The sequence below is a fragment of the Gobius niger genome (assembly GCF_951799975.1).
Source record: "Gobius niger genome assembly, chromosome: 4".
Taxonomy (NCBI): domain Eukaryota; kingdom Metazoa; phylum Chordata; class Actinopteri; order Gobiiformes; family Gobiidae; genus Gobius; species Gobius niger.
In genome coordinates this window covers 40,874,949-40,902,218 of record NC_136855.1, presented here as the reverse complement: position 1 = coordinate 40,902,218, position 27,270 = coordinate 40,874,949, and the positions used below count along the sequence as shown (strand labels likewise).

The 27,270-nt window shown below is 40.4% G+C and overlaps 1 protein-coding gene across 1 annotated transcript; it reads left to right on the top strand.

Annotated features, from left to right (window-relative positions):
- Nucleotides 1–2,401: 2,401 nt before the first annotated feature.
- scamp2l (secretory carrier membrane protein 2, like) lies at nucleotides 2,402–21,540 on the top strand. The gene is made up of 9 exons (XM_079554747.1): nucleotides 2,402–2,655; nucleotides 12,160–12,237; nucleotides 12,321–12,407; nucleotides 16,181–16,307; nucleotides 16,399–16,527; nucleotides 17,767–17,926; nucleotides 18,008–18,109; nucleotides 19,119–19,236; nucleotides 21,311–21,540. The coding sequence occupies exons 1-9, from the start codon at nucleotides 2,599–2,601 to the stop codon at nucleotides 21,467–21,469; spliced, it is 1,017 nt and encodes a 338-aa protein (XP_079410873.1). The 5' UTR covers nucleotides 2,402–2,598; the 3' UTR covers nucleotides 21,470–21,540.
- Nucleotides 21,541–27,270: the final 5,730 nt, after the last annotated feature.

Sequence of the window (27,270 nt, the reverse complement as noted above, 5' to 3'; positions counted from 1 at the left end):
ATTTTGGCCAGAAATTCTTGTCATTGTTCTACATTAAAAGATGTTTTATTTTTTTTATTTTTTTATCATCTTTATTTTACATAGTAAGTTGCCAACAAAGAACTCACAACACAATCTATGTGTTTTTCCACCCACTTCCCTTTAAGAAAAAAGAAACACTTAATGTATGATAATAACATTCAACATAACAGACAGAGTAGAAGGGAGGCCATGGTCGTTTTTTGTTTTTGTTTTTACATCATCATATTTTCTTTTCAATGAAGTTTAAATGTGTCTGCCTAAACTGACTAATTAAAATTAAATTTAAGGAAGACCAACTTAGAAATGTTTGGTCATGACGACATATCCCTGGTACAAAACGACCAGGAGATATTTTCTATCCTGAACATAAAGCAAGAAATAATTTCACTACATTGTAAAGTTTTTCATGTAGTTTGGTAATGTTTTTATTCACAAAAACAAAAGTCACGTCTGTATTTCTCCTTATTTTTGACCTCTTAACCCCCACCTGAACTGGTTTGGCTTTACCCAAATCTAAACGCTTCTTTGAAAAAATGACAAAAATTCAACAAAATGTGTCAAAAATTCAACAAAATGTGTCAAAAATTCAACAAAAAAAAAGACAAAAATTCAACAAAAAAATGACAAAAAATCAACAAAAATGTGAAAAAAGTTCGACAAAAATGTGACAAAAGTTCAACAAAAAGTGACAAAAATTCAACAAAAAAAAGACAAAAATTCAACAAAAATATGAAAAAAGTTCAACAAAAAGTGACAAAAATTCAACAAAAAAGTGACAAAAATTCAACAAAAAAATGACAAAAAATCAACAAAAATGTGAAAAAAGTTCGACAAAAATGTGACAAAAATGTGACAAAAGTTCAACAAAAAGTGACAAAAATTCAACAAAAAAGTGACAAAAATTCAACCAAAAAGTGACAAAAATTCAACAAAAATGTGACAAAAATGTGACAAAAATGTGACAAAAGTTCAACAAAAAGTGACAAAAATTCAACAAAAAAAAGACAAAAATTCAACAAAAATATGAAAAAAGTTCAACAAAAAGTGACAAAAATTCAACAAAAAAGTGACAAAAATTCAACAAAAAAATGACAAAAATTCAGCAAAAATGTGACAAAAATGTGACAAAAGTTCAACAAAAAGTGACAAAAATTCAACAAAAAAGTGACAAAAATTCAACAAAAATGTGACAAAAGTTCAACAAAAATGTTCATCGGGGGTTAGGCTTAATCAGGATATAACTAGGGTTAAGAACGGCAAATGTAAAGTAAGTTGTGTTTCACTCACACATATTTTTAGAAACTAGAAGGTCTTAGCTTTCAAATTAGGCATCACACTGACATAGGCTGTAAGCTCTCCTGTCAATACGCAAGCTCTTAGTTCTTAGCTTTCAAACACAAGCTCCAGTCGAGAAGCTTTTAGATTTGGGTAAAGCTGAACTCGGTTAAGGTGCGGATTAAGGGGTTAAGCAAGGCCGTGGGAACCCAGGGTGCTGAGGGCGCTGCAGCACCCGCTGGTGGATAGTTTGTGAACTGCAGGCAATATTAACCCCTTAACTCCCACCTGAACCGAGCACATTTTCTCCAGCTTTACCCCAATCCAAAAGCTTCTGGAAAAAAGGTGTGAAAATAGCAACAAAACTGAGACGAAAACAAGGAGGAAAATGTGGAAAAAGTGAGAAAACATTGACGAAAAAGTGACAATTTTTTTTTTCTAAATTTGACAAAAAATGAGAAAAAATTGACAAAAAATTGAGGAAAAAATGGACGAAAAAGTGACAAAAAATTGACAAAAATTGAAAAAAAATTGACAAAAAATGGAGAAAACATTGACGAAAAAGTGATAAGAATTTGACAAAAAAATGCGAATAATTTGACGAAAAAGTGACAAAAAATGGACAAAAAAATGACAAAAATGGAGAAAAAAATGGACAAAAAAGTGAAAAAAATTGACGAAAAATGGATAAAAAAGTGATAAGAATTTGACAAAAAAAATGCGAATAATTTGACGAAAATGTAACAAAAAAATTGACAAAAAAATCGAAAAACTTCACGAAAAAGTGACAAAAAATGTAGAAAAAATGACAAAAATTTACAAAAAATTGACAAAAAAGTAAAAAGAAATTGACGAAAAATTGAGAAAAAATTGACGAAAAAGTGATGAAAAAAAATCTGACGTGAGTAAAAAGATCAGTTTAGTTTTGTAGGTCTTTCAAATGAGGCGTTACACTGGCCTACAGGATTTGGGTAAAGCTGAACTGGAGAAAATGCTCTCGGTTCCGGCGGGAGTTAAGAGGTTAATAAATAGGATTTAAGCACAGAAAAGGTATTTTGGGGGTAAATTTTGTCCCTCAGCGGTTAAGAGCTAACAAACATGCTAACCGTAACGAGCGCCGGGTGACTGTGCATCTTCCGATGACGTGGGCCTCCCTCCCTCCCTCCCGCCTCTTGAGCCGCGCATGCGCAGTCCACAGCCGCAGCAGCAGCATCAGGGAGGACGGCTCACTGTATCCTGACCCAGAGCCGCAGGAGGAAGCGCTCTCTCTCGGCCCCATTTCGCTCCGAAACAACCGCAAACATGTCCGGCTTTGACAGCAACCCCTTCGCGGACCCGGTGGACGTCAACCCCTTTCAGGTCAGCGCGCGCTTACACCGCTTTAACCGCTTCGGAGTTGTTGGAAGTTGGAACAATATGGTGCACCTAAAACCTGTTTGGGTGGTTGGTTTAGGCTGCGGGGTTCGGTGCGTGTATTTCCTGGCTTCACTGAGGCGGGTTTTGCTTTTCAGGGAGAGTTAAAGCGTAACTGTGTGTTGTTGTGTGGTTAAAGTTGGATATAAATGAGTTTGTCGGTGTGTGGCGGGGGTGGAAACGAGCCTGCGCAGGTAAGAGACGAGGCAACAGGTGTTTGGACGCCTCCTCTGCGAGCGCCATTACAGCGGACACGGAGAGGATTGTGTTTAAAGCTCTGAACTCCCACCTGAACACGTCCCATTTTCTCCAGTTGGGCTTTACTCTAATCTAAAAGCTTCTTAGGGAAAAAGAACCAAAACAGCCACAAGAAATGAGAAGAAAAGAAGGATGTAAATGCGACAAAAAGTGACAAAAATTTTACGAAAAGTGACAAAAATTTTACGAAAAGTGACAAAAATTCAACAAAAATGTGACAAAAATTCAACAAAAATTCAACAAAAAAATGACAAAAAGTGACAAAAAACTCGACCACAAAGTGAGAAAAATTCAACCAAAAATGTGACAAACATTCAACAAAAACTCAACAAAAATGTGACAAAAATGCAACAAAAATGTGACAAAAATTCAACAAAAATGTGACAAAAATTCAACCAAAAAGTGACAAAAATTCAACCAAAAAGTGACAAAAATTCAACAAAAATGTGACAAAAATTCAACCAAAAAGTGACAAAAATTCAACCAAAAATGTGACAAAAATTCAACAAAAATTCAACCAAAAATGTGACAAAAATTCAACAAAAAGTGACAAAAATTCAACAAAAATTCAACCAAAAATGTGACAAAAATTCAACAAAAAGTGACAAAAAACTCGACCAAAAAATGACAAAAGTTCAACAAAAAGTGACAAAAAATCAACAAAAAGTGACAAAAATTCAACAAAAATGTGACAAAAATTCAACATAAATGTGACAAAAATTCAACAAAAATGTGACAAAAATTCAACAAAAATGTGACAAAAATTCAACCAAAAAGTGACAAAAATTCAACAAAAATGTGACAAAAATTCAACAAAAATGTGACAAAAATTCAACCAAAAAGTGACAAAAATTCAACAAAAATGTGACAAAAACTCAACCAAAAATTGACAAAAATTCAACAAAAACTCAACAAAAATGTGACAAAAATTCAACAAAAATGTGACAAAAATTCAACCAAAAAATGACAAAAATTCAACAAAAATGTGACAAAAATTCAACTAAAACTCAACCAAAAAATGACAAAAATTCAACAAAAATGTGACAAAAACTCAACCAAAAAGTGAAAAAAATTCAACAAAAATTCAACCAAAAAGTGACAAAAATTCAACCAAAAAGTGACAATAATTCAACCAAAAAGTGACAAAAATTCAACCAAAAAGTGACAAAAATTCAACAAAAACTCAACCAAAAAGTGACAAAAATTCAACCAAAAAGTGACAAAAATTCAACCAAAAAGTGACAAAAATTCAACAAAAATTCAACCAAAAAGTGACAAAAATTCAACCAAAAAGTGACAAAAACTCAACCAAAAAGTGACAAAAATTCAACAAAAACTCAACCAAAAAGTGACAAAAATTCAACAAAAACTCAACCAAAAAGTGACAAAAATTCAACCAAAAAGTGACAAAAACTCAACCAAAAAGTGACAAAAACTCAACCAAAAAGTGACAAAAATTCAACCAAAAAATGACAAAAACTCAACCAAAAAATGACAAAAAATCAACAAAAATGTGACAAAAATTCAACCAAAAAGTGACACAAATGTGACACAAATTCAACAAAAATTAAAAAACAAAAATAAAAACAACACAAGGAAAAAGATCAGTTTTGTGGGTCTTAGCTTTCAAATGAGGTGTTACACAGGCCTATAGCCAAAGAGGACAGAATGCATTTGGTTTAGGCGGGTGGTAAGAGGTGAAAGCTCTTAGCCTTGATATAAACGGGCGTGAGGACCTGAGTTTGCCTTCCAGCGTAGTTCTGAGCTGCCTGTTAATGTTGTGTACGTTTCTCAAAGGCAAACATGCTTTTTACTCGAGGCAATTCGGAGAAGCTGTTCGTTTGTTCTTAAATTAAACTAAAAACTGACACGTTTGATAAAGTGTTCTCAACATATAACATGGCGTACACGGATGTATTTCATGCTAAAGAGTTGTCCTCGTTTTCCTTGGTTTGACATTATTTGAGATGGTTATTGAGCTTCGGGCACAGGAAGTGACGTATGTCGAGGTGACGAGGCAGAGGTCATTTTTTCCAACTTCAACTCCTCCCTTTAGAAAACACCCTATTAGTCTGTTAACCCCCACCTGAACCAAGCACATTTTCTCATTTGGTTTTCATTCATATCTAAAAAAATAAAGTGTAAAAAATGAGATGAAAACAAGGATGAAAATACAATAAAAAGGCAACAAAAAAGGGACAAATGTGTGACAAAAATGCAACAAAAGAGGATGGAATGGAAATGTGACAAAAATGTGATGAAAGCCAAACAAAAAAGTGATGGGAAAAAAATTCAAAAAGTTGACGACAACAAGTGGAAAAAGATCCACCAGTTTTTAGGTCTTTGCTTTCAAATGAGGTGTGGATTTGGGTAAAACTGAACTGGAGAAAATGCACTCGGTTAAGGTGGGAGTTAAGTAAGGGATAATGTATAGAACGCTGGTCATTATCGGGAAAATAAGCACCGACAGGGCGAACCGGACTTGTTCGCACACTTATTATCCGGCCATTTTCCAACTGAACACACACAACATAAACTTCGTAGACTTTTATGAAGGTCGAAAGGTTTATTTAATGACTTCCGCGACAAATAGTTCCCAAAAGTTTGCGCGTTGCTCGGCAACGTTTGGCTAGGCTAGAAGCAGCAAGGCTAGCAGCTAGCCTAGCTACTTAGCTGAAGGCGCAGTTGGAGGAATGGTGGTGAATCTCTGGGTAAGTTGAAAGTCAGACTCACGATTCCCCAACTTCTCTCTCAGTGACGGGACAGATAGTGTCGCTGCTATGTACGTGCGGAGTAGGGTGCATCAAATCCCCTTAGGTCTTTCAATTCCACCTACCTTTTTTGGGGGGGTGAGGTTCATGCTAAATAGCAGCTCTGCAAAATTTGAAGCCAATCAGAGTTCATCTAAGGGTCCCACATTGACACCAAAATGTGTTTATCGGCATTTTAATGGGGTAAAGTGAGAAAAAAAAATCAGAACATAAAAAGTATGGTTTTGTTTTGTTTTAAAGTTATATAGTTTGTTACTGTCTGCTTTCAAGACATTGTATGCAAAATGTCATTTCATTTGCTCAAAAAATGTAAAAGTTATTGACATTTTAGTGCTAAAATAAACTTAAAACTCGAGAATCTATTGCGTTATGAGAGATAATCGAATTAAATTTTTATTTTTGACATATTTATATAAACCCTTTTTATAAATAAATAGTAAGCTTTATTCTGAAATGGTGCAGCACCTCCTGGGTTTGTCCCAGAGCATGGTGTCCTGCACTGGTCAGCTCACCTCCTTCCTCTTCCTCCTGCAGCTACCTCTGTTCCACAACAGTCTTTCACCATCTCCTCGTTTGTCCTTTTTTTGTTTTCTGTAGCTCCTCTTCCGTTGCCATTGGCAGCGTCATTATTTTTCTCAGACGTCCTTTATCAGAAAATAATGACCGGTAGAACGTTGGGAAATCCCATTCAAATCAACGGAGCTTCTACTTAGGTTGTGAAGAGCCGTATAATAAGAGGTTTTAGAGGAAATGTGTGAATAAACGTTTTTGGCAGAATTGCGTGAAACGAATGGGATTGAACCTGTTCACGAGGCCGTGTTATGACCATAGTCCAGGGGGAGGCAAGTCTGCGTCGTGGAGGCTGATTTTCATCATTTCCAAAACACCCAAGGGCCGAACCTCAACATTATAGCCTAAAGTAAAGAAGAATTTTCTGCAAATGCCAATGTTTTACATCAGTGTCTCTGGGATCCTCCATCACCCTCGGATGACGAGCCGAGGACCCAAATAAAACTCATTTGTCATATATCGCATGTGTATTTTCCACACGTTGTTGTTGAGCAAGCCGTAGATTTCCCCCCGAAACTCTGATCAAAACAACCCAATAACATTAATTTTAACACTTTAACACAGTTAGTGTTTCTGCAGTTTCAGATGGAAAATATTGAATAAAAGTTCCCCATAGACTCGCGACCCACTGGAAATGGTTCCGTGACCCACTTTTGGGTCCCGACCCCCCAGTGGAGAATCACTGTTTAACATTATATATGATCAAGCGGGATGTTCTGACATTTTAAAAATACTGACACTTCTTTATGGCATTTTCAGACAACTCTAACAGGTATTTGATCTCTTATTTGCAGAATAATATTTCTCAAAATCATCTTGGGGGCCAGAGCTTCTGTGCTGGAGGGCCGGAAAAAAAAAAAAAATTAGTGAAAAGATAAAAATGAGGATGTTTAAGATACGAATAACAAGTCTGTGTTCAATCATTACTTTAAAAAGGCCATAGAAGGCGGAAACCTCTGGAGGCAGCTGCCATTTCCTTACGGTTTCAGGACGAAGGGGTGTTATTATTACATTCTTAATTCATAGTTATGGTTATGGCTGGAGAAGCAGGCAGTTTTGTCCGTGTCGTCGTGTTATACTTTAGTCCAGGGGTCCTCAAACTTCGGCCCGCAAGATGATTTAATCCGGCCCCGACTTGTAGAGCACAAATCCCCGAGTATGTCACAAAAAAAAGTAAGTCTCAGCTAGGGCTGTGCAATTAATCGAAATTCGATTACGATTTCGATTATTACACTAGACGATATCACAAAAATAGCATAATCGAGAACAAACGATTATTAAGGATGCCCTCCCGCTCGTCGGTCCTGCTCTGTTTGTGTGACGCGTCTGATCAGCTGAAACACCAGCGTGACAGAACTGTAAATAATATCGTACTAATATTTTTTATACCTAACTCTTTGATAACTCCGCTGTTCAGAGCTCACCTTGTGCTGAAAGAGAACAGCTGTTCAGAAGCCTCCACATCCTTTGCTCATGCCCTGGTTTTGTTTAGTAGAAAAGTCTAAAACTCTACTTCAGGAGCAGATCAAGGAGCTCAAACAAACTCTTATTACTTCAGCTGAGATGATTGCTTCTGTTCCCTTCGCATTTCACGAGCTAAAGGCTCAGGCTTTGGTTTGACATAAAAACATTAGCGCTGTGTGATGATGTCATCAGGCCGCGCGGCTCTGTTGGACAGGTGTGAGGGCGGCCAGCAGGGGGCAGGTGTGAGGGCTGTCCAGCAGGGGGCAGGTGTGAGGGCTGTCCAGCAGGGGGCAGGTGTGAGGGCTGTCCAGCAGGGGGCAGGTGTGAGGGCTGGCCAGCAGGGGGCAGGTGTGAGGGCTGTCCAGCAGGGGGCAGGTGTGAGGGCTGGCCAGCAGGGGGCAGGTGTGAGGGCTGTCCAGCAGGGGGCAGGTGTGAGGGCTGTCCAGCAGGGGGCAGGTGTGAGGGCTGGCCAGCAGGGGGCAGGTGTGAGGGCTGGCCAGCAGGGGGCAGGTGTGAGGGCTGTCCAGCAGGGGGCAGGTGTGAGGGCTGGCCAGCAGGGGGCAGGTGTGAGGGCGGGCCAGCAGGGGGCAGGTGTGAGGGCTGTCCAGCAGGGGGCAGGTGTGAGGGCTGTCCAGCAGGGGGCAGGTGTGAGGGCTGGCCAGCAGGGGGCAGGTGTGAGGGCTGTCCAGCAGGGGGCAGGTGTGAGGGCTGGCCAGCAGGGGGCAGGTGTGAGGGCGGGCCAGCAGGGGGCAGGTGTGAGGGCTGTCCAGCAGGGGGCAGGTGTGAGGGCGGCCAGCATGGGGCAGGTGTGAGGGCGGGCCAGCAGGGGGCAGGTGTGAGGGCTGGTCAGCAGGGGGCAGGTGTGAGGGCTGTCCAGCAGGGGGCAGGTGTGAGGGCTGGCCAGCAGGGGGCAGGTGTGAGGGCTGTCCAGCAGGGGGCAGGTGTGAGGGCTGGCCAGCAGGGGGCAGGTGTCCCTATAGGATTAGTTTAGAAACGTGAGCATATTAAAAAAAAAATGCTTTTATTGTCCAAAGAAAATGTAGTCCATAGTTGTTTTTAAAATAATAATAAAAATGAATAAATAAAATAAAGATTTTTTTTAATGCAACAAATAATCGTTTGAATAATCGTGATTTCAATTATTACTAAAATAATCGTGATTATTATTTTTTCTATAATCGAGCAGCCCTGGTCTCAGCCCATTCCTGTGCGGAGTTAGGATATTTTAACTAAATAACCAGCATTCCAGCCACTAATTTGAATGAATAGAAAAATAATTCCACAGGTGTCCAGCAGAGGGCACTGACGTAAGAGATCAGAATATAAACACATTATAGCCACGTGGTAAATGAAGCTTAACCACAGAGTGTGGAGAGAATGAATAATGACGACAGAACTTTGAGAAACTTGTGAACAGGCTTGTAAAGCACAAGTGTAAGAAGTTATTACTTTGGTCACATTACATGATGTTTTATTTGAAAATATAAATAAATGGAAATTAAAACAAAGTGTGAAGACTTGGTCACTTACAAACCACTACAGTGAAACAAACATGAGCCTGAATCAGGTGTTGATCTTGTGGATAAAGTTGTGGGGTCGACTGTGCAGGCGAGTCGTCTCTACTTCACACTGAGGCATTTTGCTCTGAGTCAAACAATTCTATGTAATAACCCGGCCCGGCCCGGCCCGGCCCCCCATCACAGTCAGGAACAACAATGTGGCCCCCAGAGAAAAAAGTCTGAGGACCCCTGCGTTTAGTCTAATAAATCACAATCAAGTCATTATGTTGTTGGAAACTGAAACATTTATTATTTTTTGCTTTGGAAAAGAGTGTTCTAAATCAGTAAATAAACAATTGGTTCATGTGACATCACAACATTCTAAAGCGCCTATAGTTTAAATGGAGGTGGACGAGCTCATGGCGGTAACTGTGGTAACATGTAGTTTTCTATTAGTTTATTGATGATTTCTCTAATTACTGGGCCAATTCACATACAGCAAAAACTCTCACAAAGTTTGGAAATGAGCATATTTGCTACAATCTGGCATATTTACATTACAGATGTTCATTAATATGCACAAAAATAATAAAAATAACTGAAATACTGACCAGGGGAAACATTTGGACATTTTCTTTTTGGAAATTCCTTTTAAAGACGGTTTAATTCTCGTAGAGTTGTTTCGGCTCCGACTGAAACAGAATTCTTTAACATCAATGCAACCTGTTATTAGACACAAAAGTATTTTTTCGTGATCCAGTGTAATCGATGTCTCCTACAAACAGTACGAGCCACTCCCATTAGACAAATGTTGACTTAACTGGAGCAAGACTTTGAGTGTTGGGCTTGTGTGTCCACAACTGTAATACTTTTATTATCAATGACTAGTTTTTACTCTGGCTGCACAATATTAAAAAAAACATAATTTTACTAAACCAGTTCAACAGTTTGTTCCATTCGATCTAAGTCAGAGGGTTTTTTTTGGAGATATTTTGTTTTGTAATTCATGCAGTTCTTATAATTGAAGAGTTTTGTGGCGCTAGGCTAATGCAAGGCTAATGCATGTCTATGGTATCAGCTAGCCTGCATTAAAAACAGTGTGACCCGCTCCACAGAGCACCTGAGGCAAATCACTGATAACACCAGACTAACCATATAAATGTCTGTGTCCAAAGAATCATGTTTTGAATATAACTGACCTGCATCACATGAATGATCACATTTTGAGGGACTATTTTCTCACAGATCACTCCACCGCCGCGTAGCTTATACAACCACGAAGCTGAAGCTGCTCAAATATAAGGTCTTTTAAATGCAAAATGGTTAAAGTTACTCTAAGTGATTTGCCTCAGGTGCTCTGTGGAGCGGGTCACACTGTTTTTAATGCAGGCTAGCTGATACCATAGACATGCACTAGCCTTGCACTAGCCTAACGCCACGAAACTCTTCAAACATAAGAACTGCTTGAATTACAAAAGAAATGAAATGAGGCCCTATGTCAAAAATCCTGAAATACCTTTAAACTACAGCCCAGATGGACAGAAAGAGAAAGTCCTACCTCTGAGCTCCATCAGACTTTTAACATTTTTAGAAACGGTTCCGGAATGACTGAAATACGGCTGAACAAAAAACGGAGGACGCTTAATTAAATATGCGCGATCGTAATGCGCCAATAGTGCGGCTGTTTCCCAATCAGCAGAGAGCAGGTCTGAACCAGGGTCTGAACCAGTGACTAAACCAGTGACTAAACCAGTGACTAAACCAGTGACTAAACCAGTGACTAAACCAGTGACTAAACCAGTGACTAAACCAGTGACTAAACCAGTGACTAAACCAGTGACTAAACCAGTGACTAAACCAGTGACTAAACCAGTGACTAAACCAGTGACTAAACCAGTGACTAAACCAGTGACTAAACCAGTGACTAAACCAGGACTCGGTGTGTTGAACTGAGCAGAGGAGAAACGCATCACGTCATATAGGGCTGGGACGATCCACTTTTTTCACAATCCGATATGTAGCACGATACTCGGGCCGATCCGATATGTATTGCGATACAGTAAATAATAAAGATTTTGAAATATGTCTACCTTAAAACTTGGAAAACAAAGGAGTGCAGGATAAAAATGCCTCCAAACACAGATATCGAAAGTAGTTATTGTAGTTAAGTATTGCGATACTTGAAAAAGTATTGATACTTGGTATTGCAGCACAAAGTATTTCGATCCGATATTTTGTCCCAGCCCTACATATTATGTGCACATTGTGTATAATAGAGGCTGTGCTTTTTGCGTTTTAAGAGCCAAAACAAAAAACAATAACAGGATTCACTTAATTGCATTATTTTCAAATCACAGTAATAGATTTAATAAAAGCATAAAAATCCCTTTAATCCTGAATTAACCCCGTACGTTCCGGACATTTACGTGACCTTTTCATTTTTTTTTTCATTTTGGACTTTGGGGAAATTGAATCCGTGACCCCTGATCGAAACACAAAGTCTTGAATTTAAAACCATGGAAACTGCACTTTTACACACAGCAGTTTCTTGCGTTTTGTTTTTATTTAGGCTGAGTCTGCAAAAGATGTGTCGATCTCAGTCTTGTGGAAAATTTAAGTCATTTTGTCACATTGTGGTTTCTTGCGATATCTATTGCATCCCTCAGTATCGCGATACTTTGTCCCGCCCTGGTTTATACCTGGTTTTGGACCCCGTGCTGAACGTTATCCCTGATTCCCTTCACAGATAATGAATTCAAATCAAATGTGCTGCAGTGAGATGAACGTCTGCTCTTTAGACTCTTTAGTCGGGTTATGAAGATGTGTCACTAGAGGCCGGAGCAGATAAATAAATGATGTGGTGAAAGTCTCCTCTGTTTCTCCTGCAGGACGCCTCGGTCACACAAGCCACCAGCGGAGGCGCCGATCGGCTCAACGACTTCAACCCCTTCACTGCGCCGGAAACAGTGAGTACTTTCAATACTTCTGTAATACAGTACTCCTTATAACTCCTGCAGTGTGTTTATCATCATCATCATCTGTCCATCAGGGGAGCGTCACCGGCACCACCATCCCCATCACGGCCACTGTGTCCCAGCCCGCGGTGCTGCCGACGTCTGTGGAGCAGAGCGCACAGGTGAGCCTTGTAGGGCTTCAGGACCCGTCACTACACCGAGAGTAGAGTCAGTTTACATGTCAGAATCACTGTGTTTGCATAACTACACTGCAAAAAGTGAATATCAAGCATTAAATGAGTTGAATTGAGGAAATGTATCTTGTTTTGAGCGGTTTTCTCTCATTTAGACACTTTTCCTGATCGGACCAAGTTTGCTTTGCTTGTTTGAGGACATTTCAGACCAGTTCTAGGGTAAATCTCGCTTGAAATAAGAAAGTAAAATTGCCAATGAGATAAGACCAATTTTCTTTCCCCATTGGCAAAGAAAATGACCTGAAATAAGGACGGAATGTATCGAAACGAGTCAGAAACATCTCAGAACAAGTGAAATAATCTAAGACAAATGCCCAACAACTTAACTAGTCAAAACAGCTAAAATTTGGATTATTGTGCTCAAATTGAGATTCTGATCTAGTTAATTACTTTTTGCAGTGTAGTGAACTTTTGCTTCAGCAGCATTTGCCCAATCCGACCGTCCTTACCCAGGGGGAAGGGGAAGTGACATCACCGACAGCTGCTGTTCTTCTTCTTTAAGGCTATTGGCAGACTGCAGGCAAACACAAGCGCATGTCGCCCCCTACTGTACTGCATATGTAACAGTGTCCAAATAAAGATATTGAAGGTGGAAAAAGAAGAAAAATCTGAACAAGTCATCACATTTCCCTTTTGCCTTGTTTTATCTCGTAAAGCTACAGTATGCAAATGATCCATGTGACGTAAGTTTCTACCCAATGAAAGCAAAAGCACAAACTGCCTTCATTTAATCTGTTTACTGAGGCGGCTCTTAACCCCTTAACTCCCACCTGAACCGAGCACATTTAAGGACAAAAATGCGATAAAAATTTGACACAAAGTTGACCACAAATGGGCAAAAAAAATGACATGAAAATGACAAAACATGACAAAAATGTGACAAAAAATGGACATAAAAAGTGGCAAAAATGTCACAATAAATTGATGAAAAAATGACAAAATATTGACAAAAAATGGACAAAAATGTGACTAAAAAATGTCACAAAAAATTACAAAAATGAGTTGAATAATCCTCAATAAAAGATGGAAAAAAATCTGACGTGTGGAAAAAGATCCATTTAGATGAGTTTTGTAGATCTTAGCTTTCAAATGCCTACAGGATTTGGGTAAAGCTGAACTGGAGAAAATGCTCTCGGTTCAGGCGGGAGTTAAGAGGTTAACTCTGACATGTGACTGTGCTGTGACGACAACATGTATTTTGACGGTGAGTTAGCACCAGAGATCCCTATGCTAAAGTAGCTTTGATAGTTAGCATTGAGGCTCCTTTTCCTACCTACTTCCTAATTGCCCAATTTGGAGGCTTCTTATCATGGCGGACGCTGATGCACATCCGGTTTGGCGGGAGAACTCTGACCAATCTGCTCGTTTCGGACGGGGTCTGAGTTTCCATCTCATCAGTAGGCACTCAAAGCACTTTAAGGTCAGCACAAACTAAACGACTTTTATATAGAATGGGGGGTCCACACTACACGACTGGATTCAGGTCGATTATAGAACGTCTGGGGGTTCACACGCGACTCACGATTCTGACAAACAGCTGATGTTTTATAACACAGCGCGTCTGTCGTCTCTACGGCTTCAAAACTGAGCCCAAATCCACAAAGACAGGCCTGTGTTTGTGAGCGCGGGATAACGTGTGTGTCCCGATTGGTCAACGGTGTCAACAATGTCACAACACCGCAGCGCTAGCTTACTGCTACTACGAAGCTTCAACTGGGCTATAGTTCTGTCACATGGAGATAAAAGTCGGCGACAGGAAGAAGCGGGACGTGTTTCAGTGGATTTAATAAGAAAAGGGGACGGACCTCAGTGATGGAGGAGACGGAGGAGAAAGCGGGGAGGCTAGCCGCCGTTAGCCACCGTTAGCATCGAGGTGAAGCTAAACAGTTTGTCTCCAAACTCAGTAAGAGCCGCTAAACTCTGCTCGTGGTTGAAATGTAGCTGGAAAAGGTGGTTGTGGTGAACTTTTGCTGATATAAAGTTGTGCTGTTTCGTGTGTGGGGCTGTGGCCATGAAATGAGTCGTTTGTGCCGCTGGTTTAACAGAGAAGTGAAAAAAGGAGGCGCGGCGGTGTTTTTCTGTCTTTATATCTCTCTGTCATTCACATTTGTGTCGGTAAAATCACCCGCGTTTCTCCCGTGCGTCCAAAATCAAACATGTTTGATTTCCTACGACTGGAGTGTAGTCGTGTCTTTCTACCCCCCACACTACACGATTCGAACGTCAGTCCAGTCGTGACCCCCCCACAAACTCAAAGGGGAGCAGAGAGTACAGAGCTCAAAGGTTTGGTCCGGCCTAAACAAACGCTGGGGGGTGATGTTTTGGTTTGCTTGGGCAGGTGTGAGGGAGACTTAAAAGCTCTCATAGTGGATTAGTTTAGAAGGGTGAGCATCATTTTATTTAATTTGGACTTTTGTAATTGTTAAAAGCAGTGTTAATTTTGACAACATATTTTAATTTAGTTTGTCTTAGTCTTTTGACTAAAATGTAATGTAATTTTAGTCGAGATTTAGTCGAAAAAATATTTTTTTCAATTTTAGTCTACTTTTAGTCGACTCAAATTGCATGTCAATTTAGTCGACTAAATTTAAGACTAATTTAGTCGACTTTGCATTGATAATATTCATTATAATCATATTTGACCTCTTAACTCCCGCCTGAACTGAGAGCATTTTCTCCAGTTCAGCTTTATTTATTTATTGTTTATTCTGAGTTCAATGTACAATATATATATTTTTTTTTACACCATTTTTTACATTAACATGTGCAGCTTTTGCGACATTTTAACATGCATTCATGACATATATACTTGCATATAGACATAATGCTGTACATAAACTCGAAAAGGAGTGGGAGCTTTACCCAAATCCTGTAGGCCAGTGTAACGCCTCATTTGAAAGCTAAGACCTACAAAACTAAATTGATCTTTTTCCTCACATCAGATTTTTTTCATCACTTTTTTTTGTTGGGCAGTCGTCTCATTTTTGTCAAGTTTTCATGATTTTTTTTGTCACTTTTTCGACAAATTATTCAAATTTTTTCGTCAAATTCTTATCACTTTTTTGTCACTTTTTTCTAAATTTTTCGTCAAATTTTTCTCTTTCTCTTTTGTAAAATGTTGTCCATTTTTTGTCACTTTTTCGTTAGTTTTTTCCTCACTTTTTTCACATTTTCATCCTTGTTTGAGCAGCTCCTATAGCAGAATTTACATGATATGAGGCTCTTTCAGACTGGCATTTGTAGTTTAGTAGTAGTGGTAGTAGTAGATTTTCTGATCTGATTTTAGTCGACTAAAACATCTGGACATTTTAGTCACAGTTTTAGTCTCATGAAAAACTTTTAATTTAGTTTTAGTCCAATTTTAGTCACAAAAATATCACTTTGACTAAAATTAAGACTAAATATTTTAGTCGACGACATTAACACTGGTTAAAAGAACATTTTTGCATTGCTTTTGTTGATCGGAATTCGATGGATTATTACTAAAATAATCCTGATTATTATTTCATCTATAATCGAGCAGTCCCAGCAGGATGATGCATCAATAACATGAGCTGTTTGACAGAGACGCACTGCAGCAAGTCAAATACTCAGGGGATGGATTGTATACATGAAGCATACATTTATTTCCTCTGTTACTGTAGAAAAAGAAGACGATTGTTAACTGATTGAGTTGTTGATTGATTGTTGTCCGTCCACAGGCCAGTGCGAGTGCAGCCGCTGCCTCTCTGGCCAAACAGCAGGAGGAGCTGGAGAAGAAAGCTGCGGAGCTGGAGAGGAAAGAGCGAGAGCTGGAGACACGCAGTGCACCACGAACCAACACTGGAGGTCAGTGACAGACACGGATGTTCAAGGACACTCACACACTGCATCTTTGTGTCTGTCTCTAACTTCTTGTCCGTCACTTGTGTTGTTCCAGAGAAGGAGAACAACTGGCCGCCCCTGCCCAAGTTCTTCCCAGTGAAGCCCTGTTTCTACCAGGACTTTGAGGAGGACATCCCGGAGGAGTACAGGAGGATCTGCAAGAGGATGTACTACCTCTGGATGTGTGAGTCTTTGGAAAACAACACCCTGAAGTATAGAATAGACACCAACAACCATACGACTCGTTTTGTGGTTAAACAAAATGATATCTTTTACTTTAGTGATGTTAGTGATTGAAATGCTTAAGTTAAAGGTCATGTGAGGAAGAGAGTTTGAACTTTATTAATCTGTTAGGAAGGGCTGTTGGAAGTGATGCTGCTCCACAAGTGAAGTTTTTGGTAAAGTGTCTGAGCTTTAATACACAGAGGGGAAAAAAAGCTCCAAAAAGTAAATATTGCATGATATAGGACCTTTTTAACCTCTTAACTCCCGCCGGAACTGAAAGCATTTTCTCCAGTTTAGCTTTACCCAAATCCTGTAGGCCAGTGTAACACCTCATTTGAAAGCCAAGATCTACAAATCTAAATGGATCTTTTTCCTCACGTCATCAGATTTTTTTCCATCATTTTTGGGGCTATTCAACTCACTTTTTTCATTTTTTTTGTAATTTTTTTTCTTCATTTTTTTTTTTTTTCATTTTTTGTCACATTTTTGTCTGGGTTTTTTTGGTCATTTTTCCGTCAGTTTTTTGTCCATTTTTTGTCATTTTTCGTAAATGTTTTGTCACTTTTTGTCACACTTTTGTCATTTTGTCGTCATTTTTTGTGTAATATTTTGTCAAATTTTTATCACATTTTTGTCCATTTTTTGTGACATTTTTTGTCAATTTTTTGTCAATTTTTTATCACATTTTTCATCATTTTTCGTCTTTTTTTCCCTTTTTTTGTCATTTTTTTGTCCATTTTTTGTCACACTTTTGTCATTTTTTATGTCATTTTTTTGTCAATTTCCGTCAATTTTTTGTGACATTTTTTGTCAATTTTTGTTATTTTTTTGTCAAATTTTTTGTGACATTTTTTATCACATTTTTTATCATTTTTCGTCTTTTTTTTTCTTTCTTTTTTTTGTCATTTTTTGTCAAATTTTTATCAAATGTTTGTCAATTTCCGTCAATTTTTTGTGACTTTTTTCATCAATTTTTTGTCACATTTCCATCATTGTTTTCGTCTCAGTTCTGTCGCTATTTTCACACCTTTTTCCCAGAAGCTTTTGGATTGGGGTAAAGCCAAACTGGAGAAACTGCTCGGTTCACGTGGGAGTTAAGGGGTTAAACATGGGATTACTTAGGAACAAAAAGGCTGAAATAACATGTTGAATGAGCGGTCCTGTGTTTGTGTGGTCTTGTGTGGTCTTGTGTGGTCAGTCCACAGCGCCACCCTGTTCCTGAACCTGCTGGGCTGCCTGGCCTACTTCACCGCCGCCACCACACACGGGGTGGACTTCGGCCTGTCCATCCTGTGGTTCGGGCTCTTCACCCCCGTGGCCTTCCTGTGCTGGTACCGGCCCGTCTACAAGGCCTTCAGGTAAAACGTCAGCCGGTGCCGTCGTCTGGACCGGGGGGTTCAGGGGGAAGTCGTACTGACCGTGTCTCCCTCTCCCTCCAGGTCCGACAGCTCCTTCAGCTTCTTCTTCTTCTTCTTCGTGTTCTTCTTCCAAGTCGTGGTGTACATCATCCAGACGGTGGGCATCCCGGGCTGGGGGAACAGGTGAGTGTGGGCTGGGGGAGCGGGCGAGTGTGGGCTGGGGGAACGGGCGAGTGTGGGCTGGGGGAACGGGCGAGTGTGGGCCGGGGGAGGAGGAGACTTTGGGCTGGGGGAGCAGGAGACTTTGGGCTGGGGGAACAGGAGACTTTGGGCTGGGGGAACAGGAGACTTTGGGCTGGAGGAACAGGAGACTTTGGGCTGGGGGAACAGGAGACTTTGGGCTGGGGGAACAGGAGACTTTGGGCCGGGGGAACAGGAGACTTTGGGATGGGGGAACAGGAGACTTTGGGCTGGGGGAACAGGAGACTTTGGGCTGGGGGAACAGGAGACTTTGGGCTGGGGGAACAATAGACTTTGGGCTGGGGGAACAGGAGACTTTGTGCTGGGGGAGCAGGAGACTTTGGGCTGGGGGAGCAGGAGACTTTGGGCTGGGGGAGCAGGAGACTTTGGGCTGGGGGAACAGGAGACTTTGGGCTTTGGGAACAGGTGACTTTGGGCTGGGGGAGCAGGAGACTTTGGGCTGGGGGAACGGGAGACTTTGGGCTGGGGGAACAGGAGACTTTGGGCTGGGGGAACGGGAGACTTTGGGCTGGGGGAACAGGAGACTTTGGGCTGGGGGAATAGGCGAGTGTGGGACCAGATGTTGTGCAGCTGTATTGTCTCATAATGACTCATCATCCTGCTCTTCTCTGCTTCTCCAGATCTGCGCTGCTGAGCTAAGCTTCTGCCACTGCTTTCCTTCTGTGGGATCTTCTCCTGGGACTCTCTCGCTCTCACTGTGGGGCTTTTCTCTTTCATTCATTCCATCCATTTAAATATCGCAACACAGGCCTGGACATGGATACGTTAAGACACTCCTGCTCGCACAAACATGGCTGACAAACACATTTAAGGAAAACCCTGGTGTTAGCTCCGTGTTGACTCCACAGACTCATGTCCAGCCCTGTGCCCCCCCAGTTTGCTCCTCTCCAGTGTTGTTCCAGCTGTGTACTGACCGCTCTTGTGTTGGCAGTGGTTGGATCGCAGCCATCAGTATGATCCAGACCAACCTGGCTGTGGCCGTCACCATGATGGTGGTGGCAGGATTCTTCACGGTCAACGCTGTGCTGGGAGTCATCCTCCTCAAAATGGTACAGAGGTTTTTTATTCAGCATGTATATATGAAGGGTTGCCAAATATTACTAAAAACAAACATTATCCTTCAACAATAATCACATGTTTTCCCAATGTAAAGTGTTGGACAGATCCTGAAGCCACATTTTGAAAGTGGGTGTTGCTAACCCTTCCCATGACATAAGAAGTGACGTTTGCAGTAAAATGGGAGTCTGAAATGAACCGCTGCTGGGCTGAAGTACATTTTCTAAATGACTGATGTCCCAGGGATAATCAGCAATGGTTCTGGTGACAATCTGGTTAATGTGGTGTTGGGGTCTTGACAATACATTAAATACATCAGAGCAGTACGGCACTTACATCAGCCTCCAAACCAGGGACGTCGCCGTTCTAAACTTTATTCACAATGCTTCCACGTTTCGTGCTGATAAACAAAAACCAGGGTGGTTAAAAATATTTCACCTCCCCCAGCGTGGTCACATGGGTCATAGTGATTTTTAGAAAAAGAAAAACTCTTAAGAGCCAGACTTTTAGGCCGTTCTTGGCAGCATTGATTCTAATGAGACTTCAAACGTCCCAAGTGTCTGTTGGAGTCGCCCCTGGCCACCAGGGGGCGGTATTACAGCAATGTCAGCTCTTCACCATAAGGACCATAGAGAAGCGCGATCCTCGCCCATTGTTTGGGATTCTTCCTTTGGCAACATTAGGCAAATAGGTGTGTTTAAGATGAGCGAGGCGCTGCAGGCGAGCGGTGCAGGCTGGTCAGATTCGTGTCCAAGCTGGCCGCCCCTCGCTCTGACACCACCTGTGCGACGGAGCCGTATTCTCGTGAGACCGAGGCGGCTGGAGCGCCTTGGGGCGGCGAGCGAAGCTGCTTTTCTCCGCCTCGCTCGGCTGGCTGAACTACAAAGGCCAAAGGGATTGTGGGAAATGAAGTGCCGTAAACACGTTTGCTGACAGAGGACTGACAGATGATGGATCTGAGTTGTGTTTAGATCAGAAACGTGTTGCCCTGACGCTCCACAGCTCCTGCCTCATCTTTTCTCATCACCAAGATCTACTTAAATCTGCAGAAATGCTTCATATTTGACAGAAAGTGCCGTGTGTTCAACATATGGCCTACATTTAAATAAGCATAAGTTTATTATTCTAATCCTGAACTGTAAGAGGAGAGTCTGTTATTGTAGCTGTAGTGATGGGTCTGTCTGGTGTGTGCGAGAAGCACAAATGTGTCACAAACTTTAAAAATAGTTAAATTTGAAAAAAGAAAATTGGGCATTATCCGCGTGTTTATGCGGCTCTGCTACCGTCACCTCAGAGCGGCTGAAATGTAAACATGGCTCTGCAAACCGGGGGAAAACTAAACTAAACTACGAAGACGAGAGGCTGATTGTTGGACGGACTGGCAGATCTGACCAAACCAAAGCACAAGGACTCGTGGACGTGTTTTCTGACATTTTCACGGATTATTCTGGAGGAGCAGGATCTTCACAGTCCTCGGCAGGTGGACAGTGTGTTTTCCTTCTTCATCAGTACAAAGGCCTGACCAGTAACTTTAAGGTAGGGAACTTTAGTGTTGGATGTGTTTACAAAGCGGGTGATGAAGCTGATGTAGCCTGAGTTTGGGGAAACTGCCCCGGGCTGGCACGCGTTTTCAACCGGTCAACACGCGTGTGAAACCTCTGTCTGGACTCTTAACTTAGCCAAATAATATCAGAACAATTCATCTGACAGGTAAATGTTTGCTTCCTTTCTCCTTTCACTCAGTTTGATCTGTATGTGTGGGAAATATAAAGATACAAGCGCAGAGATGTTTGTTTGCGATGGTCGGAGTGAAGAGGCTGAAGCTGAATAAATGATCAGCGAACATGACGTCACCTCATAATTAGAGCCTAATTCACTCAGTTTTTCATAAAGCGCCAGGTCTGACAGGAGATCAGCGGCTCAGGTGCTTGGAGAGCCCCCCTCCCCCCTTCAAATGTGTCTCCCCACCTTTGAAACGCTTCTGAAGCCAATGAGCGTACATCGCAAAAATCCAAAACCGGCACAGCCCTAACTCACCAATCATGAGCTCTGTGTGGTCTCTCGCAGGTCCACTCGAAGTACCGCCGGACCGGAGCCAGCTTCACCAAAGCCCAGCAGGAGTTCTCTCAGAACGTCATGAGCAACCGCACCGTCCAGAGCGCGGCCGCCAGCGCCGCCTCCAGCGCCGCCTCCAGCGCCGCACAGGGCGCGTTCGGCCGGAACTGAGGGCGGAGCGTCGGCGTGGGCGGTGCTCACGAAGGGACGAGTTCATTCACTGGATATTTAAAGATTCTCTCTCTTCACACACGTACTGCAGCGGCGGCCGGTCACACCCAATGTCTTCAGTCCAGTCTGTGCGGGCCTGACCCAGCGTCAGTGTAACGGGTTAAACACACGAACATCTCAGGGCGCGGCTTTCACCCAAACACTCACGGTTACCACGGTTACACGACTCTGGAAACACTAAAACACACGCACTTTAGATTCCTCCTCATGCCACGGTGGTTCATCTTCATCATCTGAAGGTGGAATTTTACTGCATTACATTCTTTAAGGCGAGACACTGCAGGCGAACAGGTGAAACATGTATATTTACAGATATCAATTTGAGTTAGATATCAAGTTTTCTGTCATTTTATCTTTTCTTATAAGAACAAGGTGTTTTATGCCTAAAAATGCCCCTAATTTCCCATCTTTTCGGCGCCAAAATCTGACTAATGGATAGAGCTCAAATTTATGGTTTCATTTTATTGATGAATGAGTTGCCAAGACGTTTTCAGAGGAGATTTTGGATTTCTTGTTTAGTTTTAAAATAAGCTGTTTTTTAGTGAAAAATTTTGTAAAAATGTAATTTTCGCCTCGTTTTTTGACATTCAAAACTCAATAAATGGGGTTTAAGGGATTAGCTCAGTGGTTCTCAACCTGGGGGTCGGGACATGTGTGTGCTATTTTACCAGAGTGCCATTATTAGTTTGTAGTTTGATGAATTTCATTTTAGCCTTTTCTTTTTTTTAACCCCTGAACTCCCACCTGAACTGAGCACATTTTCTCCAGTTTGGCTTTACCCCAATCCAAAAGCTTCTGGAAAAAAGCAACAAAACTGAGTCGAAAACAATGATGGAAATGTGACAAAAAAGTGAGAAAACATTGACGAAAAAGTGACGAAAAATGTATGAAAAATGACAAAAATGTCACAAAAAATGGATGAATAATGGACAGAAAATTGACCAAAAAATTGACGAAAAATTTATGAAAAAATTATGAAAAATTGACAAAAAATGACCAAAAAATGACAAAAAATTGACAAAAAGATTATGAAAAATTGACAGAAAATGGACAAAAAATGGACGAAAAATTTATGAAAAAGTGGCAAAAAATTGACAAAAAATTGATGAAAAATCGACAGAAAATTGACAAAAAATTGACGAAAAATTGACGAAAAATTGATGAAAAAGTGGCAAAAATGTCACAAAAAATTGACAAAAAAAATGACAAAAAGTTACAAAAATGAGCTGAACACCCAACAAAAAAATGGTGTAAAAAAAATGTGACGTGAGGAAAAAGATCCTCAGGTTCAGGCGGGAGTTACGAGGTTAAGAATTACGTCGGCCACTATATCTATCTCTATTCCTCACGGTGTGACCCGAGCCGGGGTCACGAATCCCTTTTACTGTTAAAATGGGGGTCGCGGCGCCAAAAGGTTGAGAACCACTGGATTAAATAATAAAAAATCCCTCTGAAAAAATCCTCCAAATATCGTTCAGTCCGAGGCTGGAGAATGTGAAGTCTTTCGGTCCGACTGACGTGGACAAAGCGTCGCCACAATGACAGAAAAGTGTAGTTTTGCCTGTAGTGTCTCGCCTTAACCACAGCCCCACGTCGAGTTGTGAAATCGCTCTTTTCTCTTGTACCAAAAGGTGAAAGTCGAGCCCTGAAAACGTCCCCAACTCGACCTGCAAATGATTGTCGATCCTTTTTGATTTCGTGTGAATATTGTGAAGCTGCTTTTAAAACGAAGGAAACACTTGACGCTCGACGTTTCTGATTTATTTGGTTCTTAAAGCCATATCGGGGGGAAGTCGCTGTTTATGTAGGAAAGAATCAAGGAGCACGAAGAACAATAGTCGATCTCATGTTTGAAATGTAATACTGTCGTTTCCGTGGTTACAGTTGTCTCACGCCGCGCTTAAAGCCACACTACGTCACATTTAAATTTCTTAGTTTTTAGGTCAGATTATAAAAGTCAAACTTGGCTGGGGATAGAATCTTTAGAGAAACACACTTTTCCACTGTTTTTAGCCGTTTTCTGGTGGAAAATGAACTTATTTATCACATGCAAACAAAGTCAAGTGTAAATCGGGCCCATACGGATGTTTATTCACAGCAGCAGAAGTGAAAAAGCGGCAGTCGTAGCTAACACGAGCTAACCGTTAGCATTAGCGTGGATACAGACGGCATCTCGTCATAGAAGGGGGTGAATAGAATCTTTAGAGAAAACACAATTTTCCTCTTTTTTTTAGCCATTTTCTGGTGGAATATGAACTTATTTATCACAAATAAATAAAGTCAAGTGTAAATCAGGCCCATATGGATATTTTCTCACAGCAGATTGTTCAGTAGAAGTGAAAAAACGGCAGTTGTAGCAAGCGCTAGCTAACCGTTCGCATTAGCACGGTGCTAACATGTAGCAACAGGTTAGCATTCTCGGTTATTCATGTATTTATGGGCTGTTGAACCACTTTGCTCCTCCCCATGTCTTTGTTTCTTTATTTAGTAGAAACTATATTCATAATTCAGCGTTTGTTAAAGTAGTTTCTGAATAATTAGAGAAAGTTTTCCCCCTTAACTGTTTTCAAACATGACCATATATGGGCGATTCCAGAGATGCGTCTGTATCTATTAGTAGTTTGTGAATAATAATCTATAGATGACGGCGTCTCTGGACTCGCCCATATATGGTCATGTTTGAAAACAGTTAAGGGGGAAAATTTTTATTCAAAAACTACTTTAACAAACGCTGAATTCTGAATATAGTTTCTACTAAATAAAGATACAAAGACATGGAGAGGAGCAAAGAGGTTCAACAGCCCATAAATACATGCATAACGGAGAATGCTAACATGATGCGACTTGTTAGCACCGTGCTAATGCTAACGGTTAGCTAGCGCTTGCTACAACTGCCGTTTTTTCACTTCTACTGAACAATCTGCTGTGAGAAAATATCCATATGGGCCCGATTTACACTTGACTTTATTTATGTGATAAATAAGTTCATATTCCACCAGAAAACGGCAAAAACAAGTGGAAAATTGTGTTTCCCAAAAGATTTTATTTTCCCCCTCGGCGAAGCCACGCCCCCTTCTATCTGATCTATATCCTGGAAGTGACTCCATCGCGTTGCAAAGGCCGGATTCCCTCATGGATTCATTCTCAAATACTGACATATTTTATATCCACGTGTCCTGTGAAGGGTTTTCCAAATATGGTCATTTCCTTTGTATGTGTCACTCTGGGACCTAACATTATTTTGAAGGTCTCTTCATTAGGATTTTTAAATATTTTTTTCCAGCTTTCCAGTTTTTTGACCTTTGAACACCCCCCCCCCCCCAAAAAAAAAAAAAAAAAGAGGCAAAATGTGAGTTTTTACAGATTTTTTTCACTCATTAGACTCAAAACCGACTCAAAATCTCCTCTGAAAAAAAAATCTTTGTTACTAATACATTCAAATTTGGGCGTCTCCGTTTTTTTAGATTTCAATTTTGGCCATTTTACATATTAAAGCTGCACTGTGCCACTTTGTAGGTGAAAAAAAAATCCTAACATTTTCACATATTTGAGCTTTTAATGACTGTGGCGTTACGGGTGCAGCACGGGATGCTTGTTGCCTCTATGACACTCCAGAAACGGGCCAGAAACCCCCAAAAACTACTGATTCTGGAGCTCCCATGACGCCACAGAGTCACAAAAAGATCATGTAAACACTTTTTTCCTCATTAAAAGTGACATAGTGCAGCTTTAACACGACATCTTACATGTTCAGAATACAATATAGATCTGAAAACGGCTTTTTTTTCCTGTTCACCTGCAGCGTTTCTCCTCCTTTTACCCGGGATGTTCCGCAGTGTGGCTTTAACTGCAGGAGAACACTGTTAGAACGTAGTAGTGCCTTTTTAAAGACGAGCTTATGGAGATGTTACGAGGATGATGACGGTCACTCTCCGGGGTTTTGCTTTTTACTGCTGATGTAAATATGGGGGATGTGCTGATGGTATTTAAACTGTGGTTCTTATGAAGATTAGTGTCTTTATGATGTAATAAAATGTTTGTTCCAAATGTTGTTCCACATCTGTTTTATTATCGGCACCTCCTGCTCCATCAGGCACTGAGGAACGGTCAGTATTCAAAGACAAAAGGATTTCGAAGCAAACTTTCTCACTTTTCTCCATCACTTTAACCCCTTAACTCCCGCCTGAACCAAGCACATTTTCTCCAGTTTGGCTTTACCCCAATCCAAAAGCTTCTGGAAAAAAGGGGAGAAAAAAGCAACAAAACAGACGAAAACGATGGAAATGTGACAAAAAAGTGAGAAAAGTTTGACAAAAAAATGACGAAAAATTTATGAAAAAGTGACAAAAATGTGACCAAAAAATGACAATAAAAAATTTTAAAAAATTCCCCAAAAATTACAAAAATGTGACAAAAAATGACAAAAAAGTGAGAAAACATTGATGAAAAAGTGGCAAAAATGTCACAAAAATTTGACCAAAAATTGACCAAAAAATGAAAAGAAAGAAGAAAAAGAAGAAGAAAAAATGGACGAAAAAATGACAAATGTGACAAAAAATGACAAAAATGTGATAAAAATCTGACCCAAAAAGTTTTAAAAAATGACACAAAATTGACGAAAAAAATGACAATATGACAAATTACAAAAATGTGATACAAATTTGACCAAAAAATTACAAAAATTTGACACAAAAAAAATGACAAAGAAACGACAAAAATGTGATTAAAAAATGGGCGAAAAAATGACAAATGTGACAAAAAACTACAGAAATGTGATAAAAATTTGACCAAAAAATTACAAAAAATGGACAAAAAAACGACAAAGTTACAAAAATGAGTTGAATACCCGACAAAAAAATGATGGAAAAAAAACAATCTGACGTGAGAAAAAAGATCCTCTCGGTTCAGGCGGGAGTGAAGAGTTTAACAAACGCTGAATAATCGAAATGTTCTTCAGGTAAATAAAGACACAGGCATGGAGGGAACGGCCCATAAATACTTTTAATGCCATAAACGCAGAAACAAATCAACACATCATTCATTTGTGAAGATTTGATTTGATTTTGGCTCTAAGCTAAACAGGCTAATTTTGATCAAAATCACTAATTTTTGTCTAGATTCGGAGATGAGTGTTTTCTCATTAACTCCTCTCTGGACGGACACTAACGTTATGTGAAGAGACAAATGCCTAAAAAATATCTATAATATGTCTATAGTTTCAAGTCAATTTTCAACGACAACATTGTTTTTTATGTTCTGAAACACGTGTGATCTCGATCTCCTTTTATGGCGTGTGCATTTAAACAGCCTGGTTCTGGATTGAAGACTTTAACAGGATGTTTCTCAGTCGTCCTTGGACCGATTTTAACCATTTAAAAACTCAGAGAAATGTTTAAATCTGAACTGTTTCGATCCATGGGGGAAAAAAAGAAAAAAAACGCAATAATATATAAAACATCCAGATCGTGACTTTTTGACCCTCATTTATTTCACTTCTGTTCATCACAGAGCTACAAAACCACACATAAGGAGTATTAGAGAGTCTAGTTTCACAATTAATATGAGCCAGTGTGTAGATTTATGTGACCGCATCACACCTGACTTTGAATAGGAGATAATACATAAACCAAACACTCTTAAATTGTCCCGGTGAATCTGCCAATTGCATTACAGTCATTTTGCTGATGGACTTAACTCGAGAATCCCTGCATTTTTAAATAGGTAAGAAGTCATTTGTTTGT